Source organism: Hemiscyllium ocellatum, chromosome 26, assembly GCF_020745735.1.
Source record: "Hemiscyllium ocellatum isolate sHemOce1 chromosome 26, sHemOce1.pat.X.cur, whole genome shotgun sequence".
Lineage (NCBI taxonomy): Eukaryota > Metazoa > Chordata > Chondrichthyes > Orectolobiformes > Hemiscylliidae > Hemiscyllium > Hemiscyllium ocellatum.
Window position 1 is genome coordinate 51,977,197 of NC_083426.1, and position 23,723 is coordinate 52,000,919.

Consider the following 23,723-nt stretch of genomic DNA (forward strand, 5'->3'; position numbering starts at 1 on the left):
GGTTTGTTTTCAGACGTTTCGTCACCAACTCAGTAACTTCTTCAGTGAGCCTCTGGATGAAGCACCAGTGGTGTAGCCCACTTTCTGTTTAAATGTTTGCATTTTCTTGGGGTCTGTGATATCATTTCCAGTTGTGACAATATTTTCTATGGTGATGTCATTTCCTGTTCTCTTTCTCAGAGTGGTAAATGGCATCCAAGTCAATGTGTTTGTTGACAAACACATTTACCACCACCTGAGAAAAAGAGCAGGAAATGATGTCACCACAGGAAATGACATTACCTATCCAAGAAAACTCAAACATTTAAATAGAAAGCTTCATCCAGAGGCTTACTGAAGAAATTACCGAGTTGGTGACAAAACGTCTGAAAACAAACCTTCCAGCTCAGTGAGCAAACCTCCATCCAAAGATAACCTTGTTAATTATATCTCTTTCTCAGCTATGAGTAGTCTTGAAAGTTGTGTTGGCTCAGTAAAGTAACTTACTTATTGTAGAACTGTTTGCCTGAAGCAGTAAGCAGTGAAGGAAAGAGAAACTCAAACTGTAAGGAAATTCTCGCAACTTGGACACAGGGAGACCAAGTGTGTGTTCCTTGGATTGACTCACTGAAATGAAATCAGAATATTGTTTAATTATCCAAGCAGGCTGGGGAAGAACTGGCCCAGCCGAGCCAAACCTTGTGTCCGTTCTTGCCGTGTGTAATAGTGACGTAGGCACTAATTTAGTTTTCCTTCTCTGGCAGTCTGATCTGGCCAATAATGAACAGCGATTGAAAGAGAAACTGCAACTGCTGTGCCTGATGGAGGTAAATTTTGCAGCTACCAAATTGTTGTGGTAATGAAGTGAATGTGATCTGGTGAATGAAGAGCAGGCTGATAGTTAATGCAATAAGCACTTTCTAGGATTTTCAAGTTAGAATTTGATATTAATGTTCAGTCTTATTGAACAGAGAACAGGTTTGAGGGACTGAATGGTCTATTTCTGCACGTATATGTATTCACATCTTTCAAAGTAAGACTTACCTGCAACTGTTCTTTTTTGCCAGTATCATTGCTATACTTTAATATAGTTGATATGTAATTGGACTGGCAGTCTGGAGCCCCGGACTGGCAGTCTGGAGCCCCGGACTGGCAGTCTGGAGCCCCGGACTGGCAGTCTGGAGCCCCGGACTGGCAGTCTGGAGCCCCGGACTGGCAGTCTGGAGCCCCGGACTGGCAGTCTGGAGCCCCGGACTGGCAGTCTGGAGCCCCGGACTGGCAGTCTGGAGCCCCGGACTGGCAGTCTGGAGCCCCGGACTGGCAGTCTGGAGCCCCGGACTGGCAGTCTGGAGCCCCGGACTGGCAGTCTGGAGCCCCGGACTGGCAGTCTGGAGCCCCGGACTGGCAGTCTGGAGCCCCGGACTGGCAGTCTGGAGCCCCGGACTGGCAGTCTGGAGCCCCGGACTGGCAGTCTGGAGCCCCGGACTGGCAGTCTGGAGCCCCGGACTGGCAGTCTGGAGCCCCGGACTGGCAGTCTGGAGCCCCGGACTGGCAGTCTGGAGCCCCGGACTGGCAGTCTGGAGCCCCGGACTGGCAGTCTGGAGCCCCGGACTGGCAGTCTGGAGCCCCGGACTGGCAGTCTGGAGCCCCGGACTGGCAGTCTGGAGCCCCGGACTGGCAGTCTGGAGCCCCGGACTGGCAGTCTGGAGCCCCGGACTGGCAGTCTGGAGCCCCGGACTGGCAGTCTGGAGCCCCGGACTGGCAGTCTGGAGCCCCGGACTGGCAGTCTGGAGCCCCGGACTGGCAGTCTGGAGCCTCACTTTAGTTGTTTGAGAACATGAATCCAGGCTTGAAAATCCTAAACTCAAAGGTGAAGGAGAAGGTAGAATTGCAGGTTAGTGATGGGATTGTTTGTAATCAGACAATAAATGGAAGAGACAGAATGCGTGAATGTTTTATTGTATCAAGGAACAATAAAAGTGCAGGGAAACCCGATAATACACAAACTTAAAAACTTTGTATCTTAATGCACAATTGCACAAATAGAGATAAATTGAGGATACAAGATTTTAAACCAGTTTAATTGGGGGAGGGATGCAAAGGGGTTGTTAAAATTTCCAGAGCAAGTAATTGGGCACAGAGAGCATTGAAAGAGTCCGGAATCTATCTTCAGGCAAAGCAGGTGAATGGACAAAGATAAGAAAGAAGGCAAGGACTGAGATGTTGTATTTAAATATGCACCATATGCGAAATAAGGTAAATGTGTTTATAGCACAGATTGAAATTAGTGGGTGCAATAGGTATCACTCTTGTGGCGGCAAAGGAATCGGGGCTGGATCTAAGGATACATGTCCAATCGAAAAAACGGGCGGAGGGGGCATGGATACCTCAGGAAAAAATGAAATGAAAAACAAGAAAGATGGAGTCAGAAGGTGCAGTATCTGTGGAGGTAGAGTTGAGGAACTGCAAAAGAAAGCCCCTGTTTGGAGAAATGCAGAGACCTCCTAGCAGTAGTCAGGATGTGGGGCAAGAAGTAAATCAGGAGATAGAAAAGGTGTGAGAAAGACACTTTTCCAGTACTTACAGGGGACTTCAGTATGCAGGTGGACGAGGAAAATCAGGGTGACAGCAGGTCCCAAGAAAAGGAAGTTATGAATGATGGACCTTTGCAGCAACTTGTGAGTAGAGCCCACTAGGGAGCCGAGTTGTGGGTTTAATGTGTAATAAGGCAGACTGATCAGGGAGCATAAGGTGAATGAACCCCTGGGGGACAGTGCTATCCACCCTGTCTATACCCCTCATGATTTTGTAGACCTCAAACTGTTCCCCCTCCACCTCTGTCATTCTAATGAAAATAATCCTAATCTACTTGACTTCTCCTCATAGCTAGCATCCTCTAGATCAGACAACATCCTGGTGAACTTCCTCTGCATTCTCCCCAAAGCAGACACATCCTTTCGGTAATGTGGCGACCAGAACTGGACACAGTATTCTAAATGCGGCCAAGTGAATGTCTTATACAACTGTAACATGACCTGCCAACACGTGTACTCGATACCCCGTCCAATGAAGGAAAGCATGTCATATGCCACCTTGACCACTCTATTGATCTGCATTGCCACCTTCATGGTCCCTGAGCTCCCAGATCTTTCTGTATATCAATTTTCCACAGGGTTCTTTCATTTACAGTATAAACTTTTAAACTGAATCTTCAAAAATGCATCATCTCACATTTGCCCAGACTGAACTCCATCTGCCATTTCTCCACCCAACTCTCCAATATATCTATATTCTGTTGCATTCTCTGGCAGTCTCCTTCACTGTCTGCTATTCCATCAGTCTTCATGTCAACTGAAAACTTGCTAATCAGACCACCTCTGCCTTCCTCCAGATCATTTATGTATATCACAATCAACAGTGGTCCCAGCACTGATCCCTGTGGAACACCACTGCTCACAGTTCTCCATTTTAAGAAACTCCCTTCCACTACTACTGTGTCTCCTGGTGCCCAACCCTTTCTCTATCCATCTAGCATATCCTGGACCCCATGTGACTTATTTCTCCATCAGCCTACCATAGGGAACCTTATCAAATGCCTTACTAAAGTCCATGTATAATACATCTACAGCCCATCCCTCCTCAATCAACTTTGTCAATCCCTTAAAGAATTCTATTAAGACCTTTCCTGCACAAAAGCATGTATCCTATAACAGATCAGCCCATTTTCTTCCAAATGGGAATAGATTGTATCCCTGAGTATCTTCTCCAGCAGCTTCCCTCCCACTGATGTCAGGCTCACTGGTCTATAATCGTCTGGATTATCCCTGCCACCCTCCTTAAACAAGGGGCTAACATTAACAATTCTCCAGTCCTCCAGGACCTTACCCATATTCAAGGATGCTGTTAGGATATCTAGTAAGACCCCAGCTATTTACTCTCTTGCTTCCCTCGATAAACTGGGATAGATCCCATCTGGACCTCAGAACCTGTCCACGTTAATGTCTTTTAGAATACCCAACATTTCCTCCCTCCTTATGCCAGCTTGACCTAGAATAAACAAACCTCTATCCCTAACCTCAGCATCCGGCATGTCTTTCAGCTCTGGGAATACCGATGCAAAGTACTCATTAAGAATCTCACCCATTTTCTCTGACTGCATGCATAACTTCTCTCCTTTGTCCTTCAGTGGGCCAACCCTTTCCCTAGTTACCTTCTTGCTCCTTATATATGAATAAAAGGCTTTGGGATTTTCCTTAACTCTGTTTGCTAAAGATATTTCATGACCCATTAATTCCTTGTTTCAGGTTGGTCCTACATTCCCAATATTCTTCCAAAGCTTTGTCTGCCTTCAGTCACCTAGACCTTATGTATGCTTCCTTTTTCCTCTTAGCTAGTCTCACAATTTCACCGGTCATCCATGGTTCCTAATCTTGCCGTTTCTAACCCTCATTTTCACAGGGACATGTCTGTCCTGCACTCTAATCAACCTCTCTTTAAAGGTCTCCCCCATATGAAATGTGGATTTACCTTCAGACAGCTGCTCCCTGTCCACATTCCCCAGCTCCTACCGAATTTTTGCTATAGTTGGCCTTTCCCCGACTTAGCACTCTTCCTTTAGGACCACTCTCTCCTCTTTGTCCATAAGTATTCTAAAACTTACAGAACTGTGATCACTATTCCCAAAGTAATCCCCAACCGAAACTTCAACCATCTGGCCGGGCTCATTCCCCAACATCAGGTCCATTATGGCCCCTTCCCGAGTTGGACTATTTACATACTGCTCTAGAAAACCCTCCTGGATCCTCCTTACAAATTCTACTCCATCTAGACCTCTAAATTAAAATCTTCTATCACCACCACTCTGTTGCTCTGATATCTTTCCATTATCTGTTTGCATATTTGTACTTCTCTCTCATGCTTGCTGTTGGGAGGTCTGTAGTACAGCCCCAGCATCATTACCGCACCCTTCCTATTTCTGAGCTCTGCTCTTATTGCCTCCCTGCTCGAGCCCCCCCATACTGCCCTCTTTCAGCACAGCTGTAACATCCTCTCTGACCAGTAATGCAACTCCTCCACTCAGAGTCATAGAGATGTACAGCATGGAAACAGACCCTTCAGTCCAATCCGTCCATGCCGACCAGATATCCCAACCCAATCTAGTCCCACCTTTTACCTTCCTCCCTATCCTGCCTGAAGCATCCATATCCTGGGATATTTAGTTGCCAATCATGCCCTTGCCTCAAACAATTCTCAGTAATATTAATAACATCATACTCCTAGGTTCTAATCCAAGCCCTAAGTTTATCTGCCTTCCCTAATAAACTACTTGCATTAAAACAAATGCACTTCAGACCACCAACCCCTTTGCATTCGTTGGCTGCTCCCTGCCTATTCTTCCCCTTAGTCACACTGACTTCATTATGCAGTTCCTTGCAGGCTTTAGCTACTACCTCCTTACTGTCCACTAACCCCTTCATTTGGATCCCATCCCCCTGCCACATTAGTTTAAACCCTCCCCATCAGCCTTAGCAAAAGCACCTCCAAGGACATTGGTTCCAGTCTGCCCCCAGTGTAGACTGTCCAATTTGTAATAGTCCCACCTCCCCCAGAACCGGTCCCAATGTCCCAAAAATCTGAACCCCTCCCTCCTGCACCATCAAGCCACGCATTCATCCTGCCTAGTCTTTCATTTCTACTCTGACTAGCACGTGGCACTGGTAGCAATTCTGGGATTATTACCTCTGAGGTCCTACTTTTTAACTTTTAGTGGGAAGCTGGGGGATTAGGAAGCCTTTAAAGTAGATGACAACTAAAAAAGCAATGAGAAGGGAAAAGATGAACTCTGAGGGTAAGCTAGCTATTAATATAAAAGAAGATTGCATTAGTTATCGAAAAGATAAGCGAGCAGCAAGAGTGGACTGGAAAATGAGGCTGGAGAAATACTCAGAGAACAGAAATGGCAGAGGAACTGAATATGTATTTTGCATCAGTTCTTCACGGAAGACACCAGTAGCATATCAGTGAATTGGGGCAGAGGTGAGTGCAGTGGCCAGCTCTAAGGCGAAGGTGCTGAGGAAGCTGAAAGGTGGTTAAGTCAACTGGACTTTACACTCCAATGTCCTGAAGGCGATAGCTGGGAAGATAGTGAAGGCATTTGTGGTGATCTTTCAGACGTCAGCGAGGGTCCCGGAGAACTGGAAAATGACCAGTGTAACACCCCTGCTTAAGGGTGGGAGACAGAAGACAGGAAGCTGATTAGCCTGAGCTCAGTCATTGGTAAGAGTTTAGATTTCTTATTAGCGACAAGATTGTGGAATACTTGGAAGTGCATGGTAAAGTAGGGCACGATGTCTTCAAGAAGTGGTCGTGCCTGACAAAGGTGTTAGCTCCTCAAGGAATTCTATTGAGCAAGTTAAAGGACAGCCAGTGGCCATGATCCATTTGGATTTCCAGAAGGCCACACAGTGAGAAGCTTACTAAGATATGACAGCCCATGGTTTTGGGGCAAGGTACTGACATATATAGAAGATTTACTGACTTGCAGAAGGCAGAAAGTAGGGGTAAGAGTCTTTTTTAAGATGGCAGCCAGTGTCTTAATGGAATTTCACAGGGGACAGTGTTGAAATCAAGCTATTCATGTTGTACATTAACAATCTGAACAAAGGAACTCAGAGCATTGTTGCTAAATTTGCAGATTACACAAATAGATGGGTGGAGGGACAGGTAGTGCAGCATTCCTTTCTAAATTTCCTTGGTTTTCAAATCAGACTTTTCCTCATTGCAACCACAAACAAAAATAAGAAAAAGATATGGCCTTAATACCACTGGAGCATTCACAACAGGTAGTGTTAAGGAGGCATGGAGGCTGCAGAAAGACTTGGACATGCTAGGGGAGAGTGAGTAAAGGTATGGCAGATGGAATGCAATGTGGGAAAGTGTATTATGCACTTTGGTAGGAAGAGGACAGGTGTGGAGTTTTTCTAAATGGGGAAAAGCTTTGTAAATCTGAAGCACAAAGGGACTTAGGAGTCTTAGTTCAGGATTCTCTTATGGTTAACATATAAGTTCAATTGGCAGTTAGGAAGAAAGTGCAGTGTTAGCATTCGCTTAAAGAGAGCAAGAATATATGAGCAGAGATGTACTGCTGAGGCTGTGTGAGGCTCTGGTCAGATTGCATTTGGAATATTGTGAGCAGGTTTGAGCCTTGTATCGATGGAAAGATGTGCTGGCCTTGGAGGGGGTCACAGAAGCTTGGAAGCTTAACATTGGCGATATGATGAGCGGTTGAGGACTTTCGGTCTGTACTCAGTGGAGTTTAGAAGATGAGGTTTGAGGGAGATCTTGTTAAAGCTTACAGAATATTGAGAAACCTTGATAGAGTGGATATGGAGAAGATGTTTTCACTGGTAGGAGAAACAAGGACCTGAGGGCACTGCCTCCGAGTGAAGGGGCGACCCTTTAGAACTGAGATGAGGAATTTCTTCAGCCACAGGATACTGAGTCTGTGGAGACCAAGTCATTGAATGTATTTATGATAGAGATAGATTCTTGATTAGTAAGGGCATCAAATGTTATGAGAAGGTTGGAGAAGAGGTTTGAGAAACATATCATCCATGATCAAAAGGCAGAGCAGACTTCATGGGCTGAGTGGCCTAATTTTACTTCTATCTCTTATGGCCTTCATATGATCGACTGTGAAAGTGGGCTAGGAAGTCCCTTAGTCATATTAAACTGCTTCTCAAGGGAAGGCTAGCAAGACCACCAATGCCCAAATGCAGCAAACTATTTTAGAACGTTTAGATTTTATTGAGGGCCTTTTACCACACTTGATAATATTGAGTTGTTTGGCCTCTAAGAGGGTATGTAAGTGACCTTGGTCTAAAGCGTCTACCAGTTTTCTTTCTGTGTCTCCCAGTTGGCGGCTGCTGCTAAGCAACATCCCTGAGCATAGGTTAAAAGCAGGCTCCCATCATCTGGCACTAGATTAGATTCCCTACAGGGTGGGATCAAGCCCTTCAGCACCAACAAGTCCACACTGTCCCTCTGAAGAGTAACCCCCCAGACCCATTTCCCTCTTACTAATGCACCTAAGGTTACGGGCAACTTAGCATGGCCAATTCACCTGGTCTGCACATCTTTGGACTGTGGGAGGAAACCGGAGCACCCGGAGGAAACCCACACAGACACTGGAAGAATGTGCAAACTCCACACAGTCACCCGAGGCTGGAAACGAACGTGGGACCCTGGTGTGTGAGGCAGCAGTGCTAACCACTGAGCCACCATGCTGCCCCACTATGCCAAGTAATTTTACTATCTCCTAACCCGTGATTGTGCTTGAAAGCAGCAAGGCCAGTGGTATGATTCCTGAGCAAGGTTTGAGTCATTTTATTAAAGCAAACAATCCTACTGGTTTTTAACTGATTGAGAAGCCAGGGAGGTTACAATTGCTGTGTTAGCTGTTAAAGGTTTAGTCCTGCTTTAAGCTACTAATCTGAATAGAAGACAGCACATTGATCCCATTGTACATTTCACAGTTCACTGAGGGAGATTGTTTATTTGAAGGAACACCGTTTCTTAATACTTTTGCAAATTAATTGATTGCTGTGATTTTAAAATGTTCCAGAATTAATGATAACTGTCAGGAAAGCCTGAGCAGTCTAAGCCCTTGAAATCGCAAGTGACCAACTGCTCACCATATTAATCAGATCTGTAATTGGTTACAAAGGGATCTCTCATCCTGTGATTTGTGTCTAGATTATTTTCTGAACCTCGCTGCCCTTACTGAACTCTGGTCTTTTGCAATGAAGCTAGCGAAGTTAACATTTCAGGAGAGTGTTTCATCAGTTCTGTCATTACTGTAAAGTGTAAACTCTGTTTCTCTCTCAGCAGATGCTGTTTACCTGCTGAGTATTTCCAGCACTAATGGTTTGTCTCAGGTTTCCAGCAACCTCTCTATTTTGTTAGTGTGGAAGTATATTGCTGTTTGGGTAGGGCAGGTAGCAGTTGTAGAGTTTTCTCTCTTTCCCACCCCCCTTCCCACATACATCATGCTGAATTCTTCTTTTCCATTGAAAGCAATAAAAGACAAAACTGGGTGATTGGATAATGGAGAAGTATACAATGCAAGGGGCCACCCATTGATTAAGCTGCCACCAGTCCAAAGTGTGTATTACCAAAATAATCTAATCGGCTAGTTTTTGTTGTCACAGTTCCTTCTATTGTTTTCATTGAAATTCTTTGTGTTTCTGAGATGGTGTTTACAAGACCAGCAAACCACCGGCAGATGACATTTCAGGAAGTATCCCACCAGGCCAAGGTATCCGTCAGTGAGGTGAGTTTGAAGATGATTTGTTAAGTTGCTGCTTGCACAGAGGCTGTTCTCTGGTGAAACCCTGTCCAGTCCTTTCTCTCTCACCCAGTCATAGTGAAACCCAATTGCAAAGGGCTCCAACATCTCCCCTTCTTTTGTGTTTGAAATGTATAACTGAAGTTAGCATGTAAACAACCTGGACGACTAAATCGTTCTTCTGCCATTTCCTCCAAGTTTCTACATGTTTGCAGGGAAACTCCCAGTGTGGGAACCACAAGGTTTCAGCATTGACAGGTGCTCTTTGCTAGTACCCATTGAATACCAAGGTTACACTCCATCAAATGTAGAGGAAACTGTAAGATGTTGATGAAATTAGCTCTATTGAATAACAGTTCATAACCAAAAAGCCTCCAGCTTTGGCCAGTTCTCTTTACTCATTGCAGGATTGCTTATCTCTTGTACATCTGTATTTAATTAGCTTCTTCCTCAGCTAGTGTCGAGATGAGAACTCATCTGCCTGACAGAACCGCACAGAATTTCTGACATCTTTGGAATTTTATTCTTTTGACTTATAGCCGAAACAGCAATGAGATTAATGGGGATGAGATTTAACCATTTCACTCCTTATATCTCCTGTAAACTCCCATTGGAACATAACCTTGTTCTTTCCTTCACTTTAATGGAGAGATCAACTAGCTTGCCAGCAACTGATCCATTGCACCACCCTCTTCTCCACCTCCAAGTTGTGGCTCTTTGCCTGTTACTGCACGGGGGAGAATTGATCTGAGTGGGCAGTCTGTGAAGGTGGGATTGTTAGCTGGTTGATATGGGGCAGTTCACATACCATTTTAGTTCTTGTTCTGTTCTGTTCTGTCAGGTTGAAATGCTGGTGATGAAAGCGTTGTCTGCAGGCCTGGTGAAAGGGAGCATTGATGAGGTGGACCATAAAGTTCACATGACCTGGGTTCAGCCACGGGTCATGGACTTGCAACAGGTAAGTCATCAAACAATGTCCACTTTCATGGTTACACAAAAACAAGCATTAGCTTGTTGCTTTTTTTTAGATTGAAGCACACCAATTAGGAAGCACGTTTTCCACACGGTAGTGAAAATTTGCAGTCCCTTACCCCAACATTCTGGATAGCAATATCAATTGAAATTTCAGAGATTGGGATGGATACATAGTTGTTAAGCAAGGTTGACCAGGGTGTAGAAGAAAACAGAGAATTGGAGATGAGGTACAGAGAAGTCATGATCTAATTAGCCATACAGGTTTGAGGAGTTGAATAGACCATCATAAAAGAAAAGAATTGCCAAAGTTGGAAATCTGAAACAGAAACAGAAATTGCCGGAGAAACTCTGTGACATCTGTATTGAGAAAACAAACACCATGTCATTCTGAAAACGGGTCACTGGATTTGAAAATATTAACTGTTCTTGTGTTGTCTTATTGTAAAAGAAGCAATTGAGCCTGGTTACAAGATTGAAAGGATTTGCTCAGTGGCTTGAATGATCTGCTTGAGATAACACAGTGTGACAATGTCTTTTCTTCAAAAAGAATTGGCTTAAGAATAGATTTGCAAAGTCACTTAGTGAGTCCTAAGCTGACAGCATTCACTCATTACGGGATTGGGTTAGATGAATTTCACTGTTAAATTTAGGTATCTGTACATAAAGTTAAAATATGGAAGTTCCTAACTTTTGTTTAAAGCTGATGTTATGAGCTATCTGTTAGCCCAACACATACAGAATAAAGGAGAGTCAGAACTTAAAGGGTCAACTCTGATTCAGTGGCAGCTCTCAGTTCCAATCAGGAAGTCTTGCGTTCAAAGACTCCAACACATAATTCAAGCTGACAATATCAATGTTGTGCTCAGGCAGAGTTGTTAAACAAAAGCCATCTTGTTTAGATGGAACTAATGCACTTCCTTTAGCCAGCATTTAACCCTGAATGACCTTTGATTGCTTTCCTAAGAGTTGTATGCAACTTAAAAAGTGCAGCATTCATTTCTAAATTTCTTTGGTTTTCAAATCAGACCTTTCCTCATTTCAACCACAAACAAAAATAAGAAAAAGATATGGCCTTAATACCACTGGAGCATTCACAACTAACCAGCAACGCTCACTCGACGCGTTCACAACGTTCGCTCAGCGTGTTCACAACTAACCAGCAACGTTCGCTCAGCATGTTCACAACTAACCAGCAACGTTCGCTCGGCATGTTCACAACTAACCAGCAACGCTCACTCAGCACATTCACAACTAACCGGCAATGCTCACTCGGCCATTCACAACTAACCAGCAATGCTTACTCGGCTCATTCACAACTAACCAGTGACACTTGGGTAGTAAATTTGTGAAGAAGTCTTTGTGGTGTAGAAGTTAACTTAAGCTCATTATTTAACATAACTGAAGTTCCATTAGTAAGTTAATGTCACATTTCTGGGCACGTGCCTCTGTCATTCTCTATGTTGTCTGTATATTTACAGACAGTAAAATCTATAATCAGTATTTTACAGTGAATCTTAAGCCACAGCCATGGGAAACATCATTTCAACGCATTCCAGTATCTGTTTAGACTGTCTTCATGTGAGATGGTGTTTCCTGATGATTCCTGGTTGTATTTAGTATGTGAGGGTATAATTGAACCTTTAGGTATCTGGTATGAAGGAGCGGCTGGAGGCCTGGTGTGCTGATGTGAAGAATATTTCCATCCTCGTTGAAGACCATGCGCATGAGGTTCTTGGCTGAAACCCCACTGCCTTCACATGTGATTTGAGTTTGTGATTGTTGATGCTGATGTTAAAAAAATAATCTGTTCTAATGTTTTTGCTGCAAAAGCAAGTTAACCCTGTTATTTCCTTGTGAAATTTAAATAAACCTATATACTTTTGTGTGTTTACACAGGACATGAGATTTGTTGAATCAATGTGTTTCCATTGTTCATGTTATAAATGTTGTGACAGTGCATTTTGCAAGTTGCGTTTCTATCCCAAGCAGTCCTGGATCTAGTTCGGAAAATACTCAAGGTCCAGGGACAGGAGTGGGCTATTTGGCTCCTTGAGTTTGCTCTGACGTATAATAAGATTGTGTCTAATCCAATTGTAGTCTAAACTACACTTTCTTGCCTGTTTGTTTTCTCTTCCTCTATCACACTCCTCTCATTCTCTCTTACTCTTTTGTGTTGAATGATTGGCCTGCAGACTGTCTGGCTACATAATTCCAAAGATTAATAATCCTCTGAAAGAAGTAGTTCCTCACCTTGTCAGCCCTAGATGAGAGCTTCTTAACTTTGGAACTGTGTCCTGTAGTTGTAATTGTCCCCCATGAATGAAAGCTTTGTCTTGGTACCTCCTAAAGCAGGACCCTGTATATTTTAGATTAGGCTCTTCGGCCCAACACGTCCACACTGATCCTCCAAAAAGTAATCCACCCAGACCTATTTCCTCTAACTGATGCACCTAACACTATGGCCAATTCACCTGACCTGCACATCTTTGGACTGAGGGGGGGACACCAGAGCACCCGGAGGAAACCCACGCAGAGATGGGGCGAATGTACAAACTCCCGAGGCTGGAATCGAATGTGGGGCCCTGGTGCTGTAAGGCAGCAGTGCTAACCACTGAGCCACCGTGCCGCTTAATAAGTTCATCTCTCCTCTGGGATCAATACAGTGAACTATCTGTGGAATGCTCTCGTAAGTATATTCTTCAAGTAGGATGGCCAAATCTGTGGTATGCTCTAAGTTTGATCTCACCAGAGCTCTACGTTTGTAACACAGTTTCCCTATACTTATACTCCAGCCTTTTCCAATAAAAGTCAGCATTCCGCTTGCCTTCCTAATTACAAGCTGTACCTTTAACTCTTTACATGATTCATGCACAGACACCTGAATCTCTCGATACTGCAACACTACAGTCGGTGTCCAGGTTAAAAAGTTCTGATTTCCTATTCTTCCTGCCAAGTTGAATAGTCTCCAGAAAGAGCGATATTCGATTAGATTACTTACAGTGTGGAAACAGGCCCTTCGGCCCAAAAGGTCCACACCGACCCACAAATACCCCTACATTTACCCCCTACCTAACACTGCAGGCAATTTAGCATAGCCAATTCACCTGACCCCCACATCCTTGGACTGTGGGAGGAAACCGGAGCACCCGGAGGAAACCCACGCAGACACTGGGAGAACAGTCACCTGAGGCAGGAATTGAACCCAGGTCCCTGGCGCTGTGAGGCAGCAGTGCTAACCACTGTGCCACCGTGCTGCCCACTAATTGGGTCATTTGTTCCAACTGTTTTTATGAATACAAAGATGGGTGCTTCATGTTTCAAAATAAAATCACCGTGATCTGTCAAACCTCCAATATTATGCAAATGTTGATATTGGAGGAGTCCCACTCATTAAAATGACGGAAATATCTGAGAGTGCGATACCAGTCAAAAGACTGGGAAAAATAACTAGCAACCTGCCAAGTTTTCCTGTGTTTACTTCATAACCAACACACTGAACGCTATCACATTCCCAGCTACCTTCCCAGCCCCAGCCCCTCCCATTTATCTTTCAGCTCCCTTGAGCTCCCCATCATTCCTGATGAAGACACTCCTGCTTTTCAGATGCTGCCTGACCAGCTTTTCCAGCACCATACGCTTTTTGACTCTGATCTCCGGCACCTGCTGTCCTTGCTTTCTCCTGAGGAATCAACCCCATCCAAGTCCAGTGATTCTCTTGAGTTTCATTTTTTTGAATAAGTTATCACTTTGACTGTCCCTATTTATGGTGGCAAGCAGCTAAACTTATTGTGATATGACTGTGTATATAGCAACTGTAAATGCTCATTAATAAGTGAATGCTCAGAAAGCTAACCTATTAGCAAACATTGCAACAGTGCAGTTACTAAACTACACATTTAAAGAACTGCAAACCAAAAAAATGCTGGAGTTCACAGTAAGTCTGGCAGCATCCACGCATGAGAAAGCAAGCTAACTTTTCAAGTCAAGCTGAAGACTCATCTAGACTCAGAACATCAGCTTGCTTCTCTCCCCATGGATGCTGACTGACCTGCTGTGATCGCCAGCATTTTTCTTTTGTTTTCAGTTCAGATTCCAGCATCTGCAGTAATTTGCTCCTTCCATTTTAATGACGAGCTGTCCATCATTGGGATCTTCTGACAATGAAACCCAAAAGTTTCAATCTTGAGAGTTAATGGGACGTGCAGAATTTCCAATTTCTATTACAAAAAAGTTTTCAAAGCAGTGCCCAAAACTTGATCCAGGGTAGAGTCTCATAGTACGGAAACAGATCCTTTTGTCTAAACTAGTCCCACCTACTTGCTTCTGGCCCATATCCCTCCAAACCTTTCCTATTCATTTACTTATCCAAATGTCTTTTAAAAGTTAGTATTGTTTCCTCAGGAAACTCATCCCTCACACCAACTGTGAAGAAGATTTGCCCCTCATGACTTTTTAAACTCTCTCTTCCTGTCTTAAAGATGTGCCCCCTCATCTTGAAATCTGCTATCCTAGGGGAAAAGGTGACGACCATTAACCCTATCTATGTCCTCCATTATTTTGTAAACTTTTGATTAGATTAGATTACTTACAGTGTGGAAACAGGCCCTTCGGCCCAACAAGTCCACACCGACCCGCCAAAGCGCAACCCACCCATACCCCTACATTTACCCCATTATCTAATGCTACGGGCAATTTAGCATAGCCAATTCACCTGACCCGCACATCTTTGGACTGTGGGAGGAAACTGGAGCACCCGGAGGAAACCCACGCAGACACGGGGAGAACGTGCAAACTCCACACAGTCAGTCGCCTGAGTCGGGAACTTCTGTAAGTTCATCTCTCAACCTGCTATGCTTCTCACAGTGAAGATTTCTTTGGAAAGAAACAAAGTCCTTATACCTTGCTTAGTCAAAAGAGTGTCCTAGCAAGGTATGTTGGAAGAACTCTGAACTTCTGCATCTGTGGAGAGAAACAGAGTAAAAATCAAAGAAAGTTTACAGCCCAGGGACAGGCCCTTTGGCCCTCCAAGCCTGAGCAGATCCAAATCCAATGTCTAAATCTGTCTCCGTCTTCCTAAGCATTTTAAACCTAAAAGTTTAAAGATCTATGACTACTTCAGAATTAGAAGGTGATTAGTTTTATGTTGTTGACAAAGGGGCAAAAGAGCAAGTACAATGGTTGCTGAGGTGCTCCGAGCAAATGACAAGCAACTGGAGGGTCTGGCTTATTCTTAGAGATGCAGCAGAGGTGTTCCATAAAGCAATCACCCAGTTGATGTTTGGTCTTGCCAATGTAGAGGGCTGGCCGCAGTCTGAGCAGCAAAGACAGTCGACTCTCTAGGCTGAAAGAAGCACAAGTAAGTTGCTCTTCATTGGGGACCTCGGAGAGTGAGGAGGAAGATGTAAACTGGCAAGTGTGATCTGCAATTGCATGGGAAGACGCCATGGGGGTGGGTTCTGAGAAAAAAACATCACAATGATTCCCTTGTACTGCAGCTGTGATAATGAGGTCTCTTGATCAGCAGAACCAGTAAGTAAAAGAGAGTTTTAGGTTTGGATTATATTGTCACGTGTACTCAAATATGGCGTACAAGAAAAAGTGAAGAGTTTACAATGTTGCCACGTGGTGCCATCTTGGTTCTGAAGTACCTAGGTACAAAATCTTAGTCGCAGAAAATAAAGTAAGTTATACAATTCAGCACTACAATTGTCTTAGTATTAAAGTAGAAAACTAAAGAAATAAAGCTAGAACATCAAACTTGTGAATATACTGGATGAATTAAAGAGATAAATACTTCCAATCTTTCAAGTATTTAAACAAAATAAATTACTACTTTTGGATGAAAATACAACTGAGGTCATTGAAGAAGTACGGGTAGAAATTGGTGCTAGTCACTTGCTTAACCTGCTGTGTCCACCCACAAATAAAAACTCAAGACTATTTGACCATAGATGCAGTCACAGTTCATTTTCAACTCCAACCCTTCACTCCAGACAATCCGCTCTCCAGCCGCAAGGTGCAGGTTTGCAGCACTATCCTAAGGAACTGAAATGTCAGCCTTATAAGTTTTGATTATCCTTATCTGCATTTCATCCTTGCAGATATTTAGTTAGTAGTAAGCAGTGTTTTGCAATATGTGTTCCACTCGTCATTTATTGTACCCGTTGCTCCCGAGGCAGTCTCCTCTACATTGGGGACTGGACACCTCCTCACAAAGTGCTTTAGAGAACATCGCTGGGACACCTGCACCAATCAACCCCACCACCACGTGGCCGAACAGTTCAACTCCCCCTCTCGCTCTGCCGAGGACACTAAGGTCCTGGGTCTCCTCCACTGCCACTCCCTCACCACCTGACGCCTGGAGGAAGAATGCCTTATCTTCTGCCTCGGGACCCTTCAGCCCCAGGCATCAATGTGGATTTCACCAGTTTCCTCATTTCCCCTCTCCCCACCTTACCCGAGTTCCAAACTTCCAGCTCAGCATCACCCTAATGACCTATCCTACCTGCCAATCTTCCTTCCCACCTATCTGTTCCATCCTCCTCTCTGACCTATCACCTTGCCCCCCCTACCCCCATTCACCTATTGCACTCTCAACCACCTTCTCCCCAGCCCCAGCCCCATCCCCAAGCTCCCAGCCTCATTCTTGATGAAGGGCTCCAGCCTGAAATGTCGATTTTTTTTTCCTGCTCCTCAGATGCTGCCTGACCAGCAACACACTCTCAACTCTGATCTCCAGCATCTGCAGACCTCACTGTCTCCTAGCGTTTTACAATAAACTTACTAATCATTTTAGGATTAAAGCTTCATTTCTGGTTATTTAAAATTGAATCAGTTTAAAAGGGGACCACATGTACACCCATATATGCAAGAACATGTGGACAAATTCTTAGCACAGGCACCTTGTGACATGAGAATTTAGATTGTGAGAAATGATTATTACCAATAAAAACTAAAAGAACTGCAAATGCTGTGAATCAGAAACAAAAACAAGTTGGGGGTTGGAAAAGCTCAGCAGATTTGGCAGCATCTGTGAAGAGAAATCAAAGTTTTCAGGTCCAATAACCCTTCCTCGGAATTGGTGGTAGCTAGGAAAATATCAGTTTATTTACACATAAGCCGACATTTTCCGCGCTACCATCAATTCTAAGGAAGGACCCAAAATGTTAACTTGATTTCTTTTCACAGATGCTGCCAGACATTCTGAGATTTTCCAACAACTTCTATTTTTGTTTCTGATTATTACCAAAGATCTTTGAGGAGAAAGTGAGGTCTGCAGATGCTGGAGATCAGAGCTGAAAATGTGTTGCTGGAAAAACGCAGCAGGTCAGGCAGCATCCAAGGAACAGGAGATTCGACGTTTCGGGAATAAGCCCTTCTTCAAGAAATTCCTGAAGAAGGGCTTATGCCTGAAATGTCGAATCTCCTGTTCCTTAGATGTTGCCTGACCTGCTGCGCTTTTCCAGCAACACATTTTCAGCTATTACCAAAGATCGTCATACAATCAGAAAGAGTTGGAGGGAACATCTGTATTGGTGCCTCCCACCTTAATGAGGTCTCTGGTAGTTGCTCGTCTTAACAAATGTTGAGAAGACTTGTGGCTCAGGTTGAGGTTCTGGGTGTTGGTTTGCTCGCTGAGCTGCAAGGTTCATTTTCAGATGTTTCATCACCATAACAGGTAACATCTTCAGTGAGCCTCCGAGTGAAGCACTGGTGGTGACGTCCGCTTTCTGTTTATATGTTTGAGTTTCCTTGGGTTGGTGATGTAGGTGATGACCAGGATACATGAACATCAACTAGCCACAAACCCATTCTCACTAGTATCCTTACATACAGATGAGGAAAGACACCACTTTGACTGGGACAACACATCCATCCTAGGACAAGCCAAACAGAGACACGCACGAGAATTCCTAGAAGCATGGCATTCCAACTGGAACAACAAACACATTGACTTGAATCCCATTTAGCACCCCTGGAGAAAAAGAACAGGAAATGACATCACCATAGGAAATGATGGAAGGAAACTCAAACATATAAATAGAAAGCAGGCTCCACTCCCAGTGCTTCTTTCAGAGGCTTACTGAAGATATTACCTAGTATGGTGATGAAACATCTGAAAACGAACCTTCCAGCTCTGTGAGCAAACCGACATCCAGGTTGCTAGCTGCTTGTGTGCAGTTTCAGTGGTTTGTTAGCCTGAGTTATCTGAGCCACAATCTTATTGAATGGTGGAACAGGCTCAAAAAGCCAAATGTCTTACTCCTCCTGATTCTTATGTTCATCACTTACCAATGCATCGATTCTGATAGCAAGTTTCTTAAATTAGTTCCTTTCTTTACAAACAAAAATAGAAATTGCTGGAGGAACTCAGAAGGTCAGGCATCTTCTGCAGAGGGAACACATTTTGAGTCCAGGGACCTTTCTTCTTTCTTGACTTATAATTGATCACATGTCTGTAGCATCTTATTCTTGTAATTAGGTGGGTTAGAAAAGCAGAAAGGTGTAGGCAGGGAGTTCCTAATCTTGGGGTTTATGCAATGAAAGGCAAAGCACCAACAGTGAAGTGATTGAAAGCTCAGGTGGGAGGAGCACAGACCTTTGAAAGGGTTTAAGGCTAGATGAGATTACAGAGATAAAGAAGGAACAGGTCATGGAGGGATTTGAATGTAAGAATGCAAATTTTAAATCAAATGTTTGTGTTAAAGCTCTCTTGAGAATTCTAATAACTGGATGTGGGAGGATTTGCCCAGAAGTTTTAAATGTTTTGGGCAGAGCAGTGAGTTTTAATGAGTTTAGGATAAAAGCTAACATATAAAGTCTAACATTTAGAAATATAAAATATTAAATAAATTAGATGACTGTTGCCCTGATAAAAGGTCACTTGTGAATCTGTCAGTCAATTTTGAAATGCCTTATATAGGGGGTTATTGCACAACCTTTTGCTTTGTTAAATATTCAAAACTTTTAAGGAAGATATATGATTAGACTGGATAGTTACAAATGATATACAGCCAAGTACTTCTACTGACAATAAACTAATTAGTTAATTCTAATAATCAAATTATTTCCAGTAATTCGTCTTGATTTCCCCAATACTGTCTAGAGACAGGAACTTGAAAAAAAAAGTAATACAGAGAATTGGATTGTACTTAAAAGTGTATAAATATTATAACTATCACTAGAATAAAAGTAGAAGAGAAACTAAAGGCGGCATGTCTCCTGGACCTGACGATATAGCTGCAGAAATAAGAGTCATAAAGATCTACAGTGCAGAAAAAGCACCTTTGGCCCATCACATTCATGACTCTCAAAAAAGCCACCTAGTTATTCTAATTCAATTTTCCAGCTGGTGGGTGAACAGGTAGTCCTCTTTTTAGAACCCTCAGATTCTGAGGTCTATAGAAAGTTCACTCGACTGATCCCACATATGGTGGGTTATCAGAACAGCCATGGTCTGATGGAATGATGGAGCAGACTCAATGGGACTGAATGGCCTACTTCTCTTATGTCTTATTTTATGCCTGTTCAAGATTCACTCAGAGTTCCTTCAGATTTTTAATGCAACTCTACATCCAAGTTATCTGGCTAGTTCTGTAATGTTTCTCATCATTTATACATAAACAGTAATTTTTCTATGAAACATCAACTATGCTATGGACAGTTTTTACTGATATTGTTTTAAGTACAAGTGCTCATATTGCGCCTCTAATTTTGTTTTTCTTCAAGCTATTACATGAATGTATGAATTTCTTTCCAATGGGAACTGGGAATGGCCTAATTAACTTGCTGTTTGTAGTACCCACACTTACCAGTGGTGGTGTTTGGAGCCTCTATTGAGATTTCCACGCTTTAAAATTACCATGCAGAGAAGCTTCTGTGCCCAAAATCAACTCCGCCAGTCTGGTTCCCAAGTTACTCCAAATCCTGATATTTAGCTGTAATTCTTACAGACTTTATAAGTGTTAATATGCCTTAATCCATCCTGTTCATCTGAACATTAAGTTCCAGTGTGAAATTCCATGGGAATTCACTGCTGTATAATTTACATTCTTTCACGTTGCTTCTTGTCAATAAATTATACCTTGCATTGCAGCAGCTTTTGGTTCTGTAGGTATTTGTTATGGAAAATTGCAAAGTCAACATTTTCCATTAAATTTCACGTGATCAACTGCCACATCATAGTTGCAGTCTCCAGCCACTGGGTGGCTCTGTGGACTCAGCCTCCCAATTCCCCTATCTTTATTCACATCTTGTGTATCTGTTTTACGAAGTGCATCAATTAATTGTGCACATTAAGGAAAACAACTTAATGATAATAAAGAATAATTCTGTTGACTATTGAAGAACCAAGTACATTGCATAAGATGGCACTACCATTGCATTAACATTACATTCAACAGTTATTACAGAGAAACGTTCCCATTCTAGTTGTTCCATCTCCTAAAACCAAAGGTTGTGAAATCTGTATTTTAATACAGTGATTAGTGTCATGTGTTGTGGTTCTATCTGTGGTGACTTGTGTTTGGTGCTAGTGCCATTGTTGCTGAATCTTTGAAAACCCTTATAATCTGTAAATATTTTGTAATCAACCTTCTCAGAGATATTACCACACACATCTTGAACACTGCTTTCCTGGCCAGAGGTAGGGACATACTAGAACTGCACTACAGGACCCCAAACCAAACTTTGTCCTTGTTTCTTGCCAGTTCAATGGTTGTTTCAGTAGATATTGTTCTAATCAATTTGTTCAGGGATGTTACTAAGCGCCTCTGGAGCGGTTGGGACTTGAACACAGGGCTCCTGTCCCAAAGATAGGAGCAATACCTCTGCATCATAAGCACCCTGATCCTCCTTTCTGTGCTGAACCTGAGAGCCTATATAAGTACCTGCCAACTGGATGGAACTTGATCTGATATCCATGGTAGTGATGCAGCTAATTCTCATTTTGTTCAAGCAAAATATTCCTCTCAGTCCACTGAAACATCTGAATCAAGAACGTACAATCCTTATTCAATGTGTTGGTTAGTTTGGACATCTTCATTCAACCTCTGTTGTCTTACTGATGAATTAGACGTTTTTACAGAACTGCTGCTGAATTAGTCTTTGTCTCTGATACAAATAATTCTGCTTTGACAGATTAAAATTTGAAATATTGCACTTGGACTTATGAGCTCGAGTTATATTGCTCCTTCTTGTTCTCACTATCTGTTTCTCCTGATAAATTGCTGAAAATTACCTTTTGAATTTTCTTCAGTGATGATAGGAATGAAAAGCATTCCTACATTGGATGGTGGCTCAGTGGTTAGCACTGCTACCTAACAGTGCCAGGGACCTGGGTTTGATTCCAGCCTTGGGTGACTGTGTGGTTTGTACATTCTCCCTGTATCTGTGTGGGTTTCCTCTGAGTGCTCCGGTTTCTTCCCACAGTCCAATGATGTGCAGGTCAGGTGAATTGGCCATGCTAAATTACCTATAGTGTTAGGTGCATTAGTCAGAGGCAAATGGGTCTGGGTGAGTTACTCTTCAGAGGGTCTGTGTGGATGGTTGGGCTGAAGGGCCTGTTTCCACACTGTAGGGTATCTAATTTAATTTTTAATGTAAAGTCTGTAACCTCCTTCCTGTTGATAGTATGAAACAATTCTCTTACACCAACCCCAACTTATACTAAAATTGCACAATGTGGCATAGCTCCTACACAAGGATGAGACACAAGTTTGTGAAGCTTTTTTTTCCATCAGCACAGCTTTATCAAGGGAAAGTCATGCCTGACAAATCTGTTAGAATTATTTAAGGAGGTAAATAATACGTTTTATTGAGAATTTGCCCCTCATCCTTCTAAACTCTAAACCCTGTGTCCTCAACTGTTCCTCATATGATGAGCAAGTAGGTTGGCTGTTTTTCAAGATGTCCAAGAATGTAGGGAGGCTGTGGAGAAGATAGCACTGACAGGGAATACTTGTGGACACAGAGATGGGCTCAAGTGTGTATACTTCAAGGCAAGAAGTATCAGAAATAAGGTGGGTGAACTTAAGGCGTGGATTGGTACCTGGGACTACAATGTTGTGGCCATCACGGAAACGTGGATAGAAGAGGGACAGGAATGGTTGTTGGAGGTTCCTGGTTACAGATGTTTCAGTAAGATTAGGGAGGGTGGTAAAAAAGGAGGGGGGGGTGGCATTGCTAATTAGAAATGGTATAATGGCTGCAGAAAGGAAGTTTGAGGGGGATCTGCCTTTGGAGGTAGTATGGGCTGAAGTCAGAAATAGGAAAGGTGCAGTCACCTTGTTGGGTGTTTACTATAGGCCCCCCAATAGCAGCAGAGATGTGGAGAAACAGATTTTGGAAAGGTGCAGAAGCCACAGGGTAGTAGTCATGGGCGATTTCAACTTCCCAAATATTGATTGGAAGCTCTTTAGATCAAGTAGATTGGACGGGGCAGTGTTTGTGCAGTGTGTCCAGGAAGCTTTTCTAACTCAGTATGTAGATTGTCCGACCAGAGGGGAGGCCATATTGGATTTGGTACTCGGTAACGAACCGGGACAAGTGATGGGCTTGTTAGTGGGTGAGCATTTTGGTGATGGTGACCACAATTCTGTGACTTTCATCTTGGTTATGGAGAGAGATAGGTGCGTGCAACAGGGTAAGTTTTACAATTGGGGGAAGGGAAATTATGATGCTGCAAGACAGGATCTGAGGAGCATAAGTTGGGAGCATAAGCTGTCAGGGAAGGATGTCATTGAAATGTGGAACTTTTTCAAGGAGCAAATACAACGTGTCCTTGATATGTATGTACCTGTCAGGCAGGAAAGAAATGGTCGTGTGAGGGAACCTTGGTTGACGAGGGAGGTTGAATGTCTTGTAAGGAGGAAGAAGGAGGCTTGCATAAGGTTGAGGAAACAAGGTTCAGACAGAGCGTTGAAGGGATACAGGATAGCCAGGAGGGAGCTGAAGAAAGAGATTAGGAGAGCTAAGAGAGGGCATGAAAAATCCTTCAGCGGATAGGATCAAGGATAACCCCAAGGCCTTTTATGCGTATGTGAGAAACATGAGAATGACGAGAACGAGGATAGGTCCAATCATGGACAGTAGTGGGAGATTGTGTATTGAGTCGGAAGAGATAGGAGAGGTCTTGAATGAGTACTTTCCTTCAGTATTTACAAATGAGAGGGACCGTATTGTTGAAGAGGAGAGTATGAAATGGACTGGTAAGCTAGAGGAGATACTTGTCAGGAAGGAAGATGTGTTGGGCATTTTGAAAAACTTGAGGATAGACAAGTCCCCCGGGCCTGACGGGATATATCCTAGGATTATGTGGGAAGCAAGAGAGGAAATTGCAGAGCCGTTGGCAATGATCTCTTCGTCTTCACTGTCAACGGGGGTGGTACCGAGGACTGGAGAGTGGCAAATGTTGTGCCCCTGT

General features: G+C 43.3%; 1 protein-coding gene across 2 annotated transcripts in view; it reads left to right on the plus strand.

The window, feature by feature from the left end:
* Positions 1-12,203, plus strand: part of LOC132828244 (26S proteasome non-ATPase regulatory subunit 13-like) — a 39,785-nt gene extending 27,582 nt beyond the window's left edge. For both annotated transcript variants that reach the window (XM_060845209.1, XM_060845210.1), the window contains exons 10-13: positions 744-806; positions 9,230-9,310; positions 10,167-10,283; positions 11,945-12,203. In XM_060845209.1, the coding sequence (XP_060701192.1) occupies positions 744-806; positions 9,230-9,310; positions 10,167-10,283; positions 11,945-12,040 (357 nt within the window). In that variant the 3' untranslated portion in view covers positions 12,041-12,203. The remainder of the gene's footprint in view (positions 1-743; positions 807-9,229; positions 9,311-10,166; positions 10,284-11,944) is intronic.
* The last annotated feature ends 11,520 nt before the right edge of the window (positions 12,204-23,723 follow it).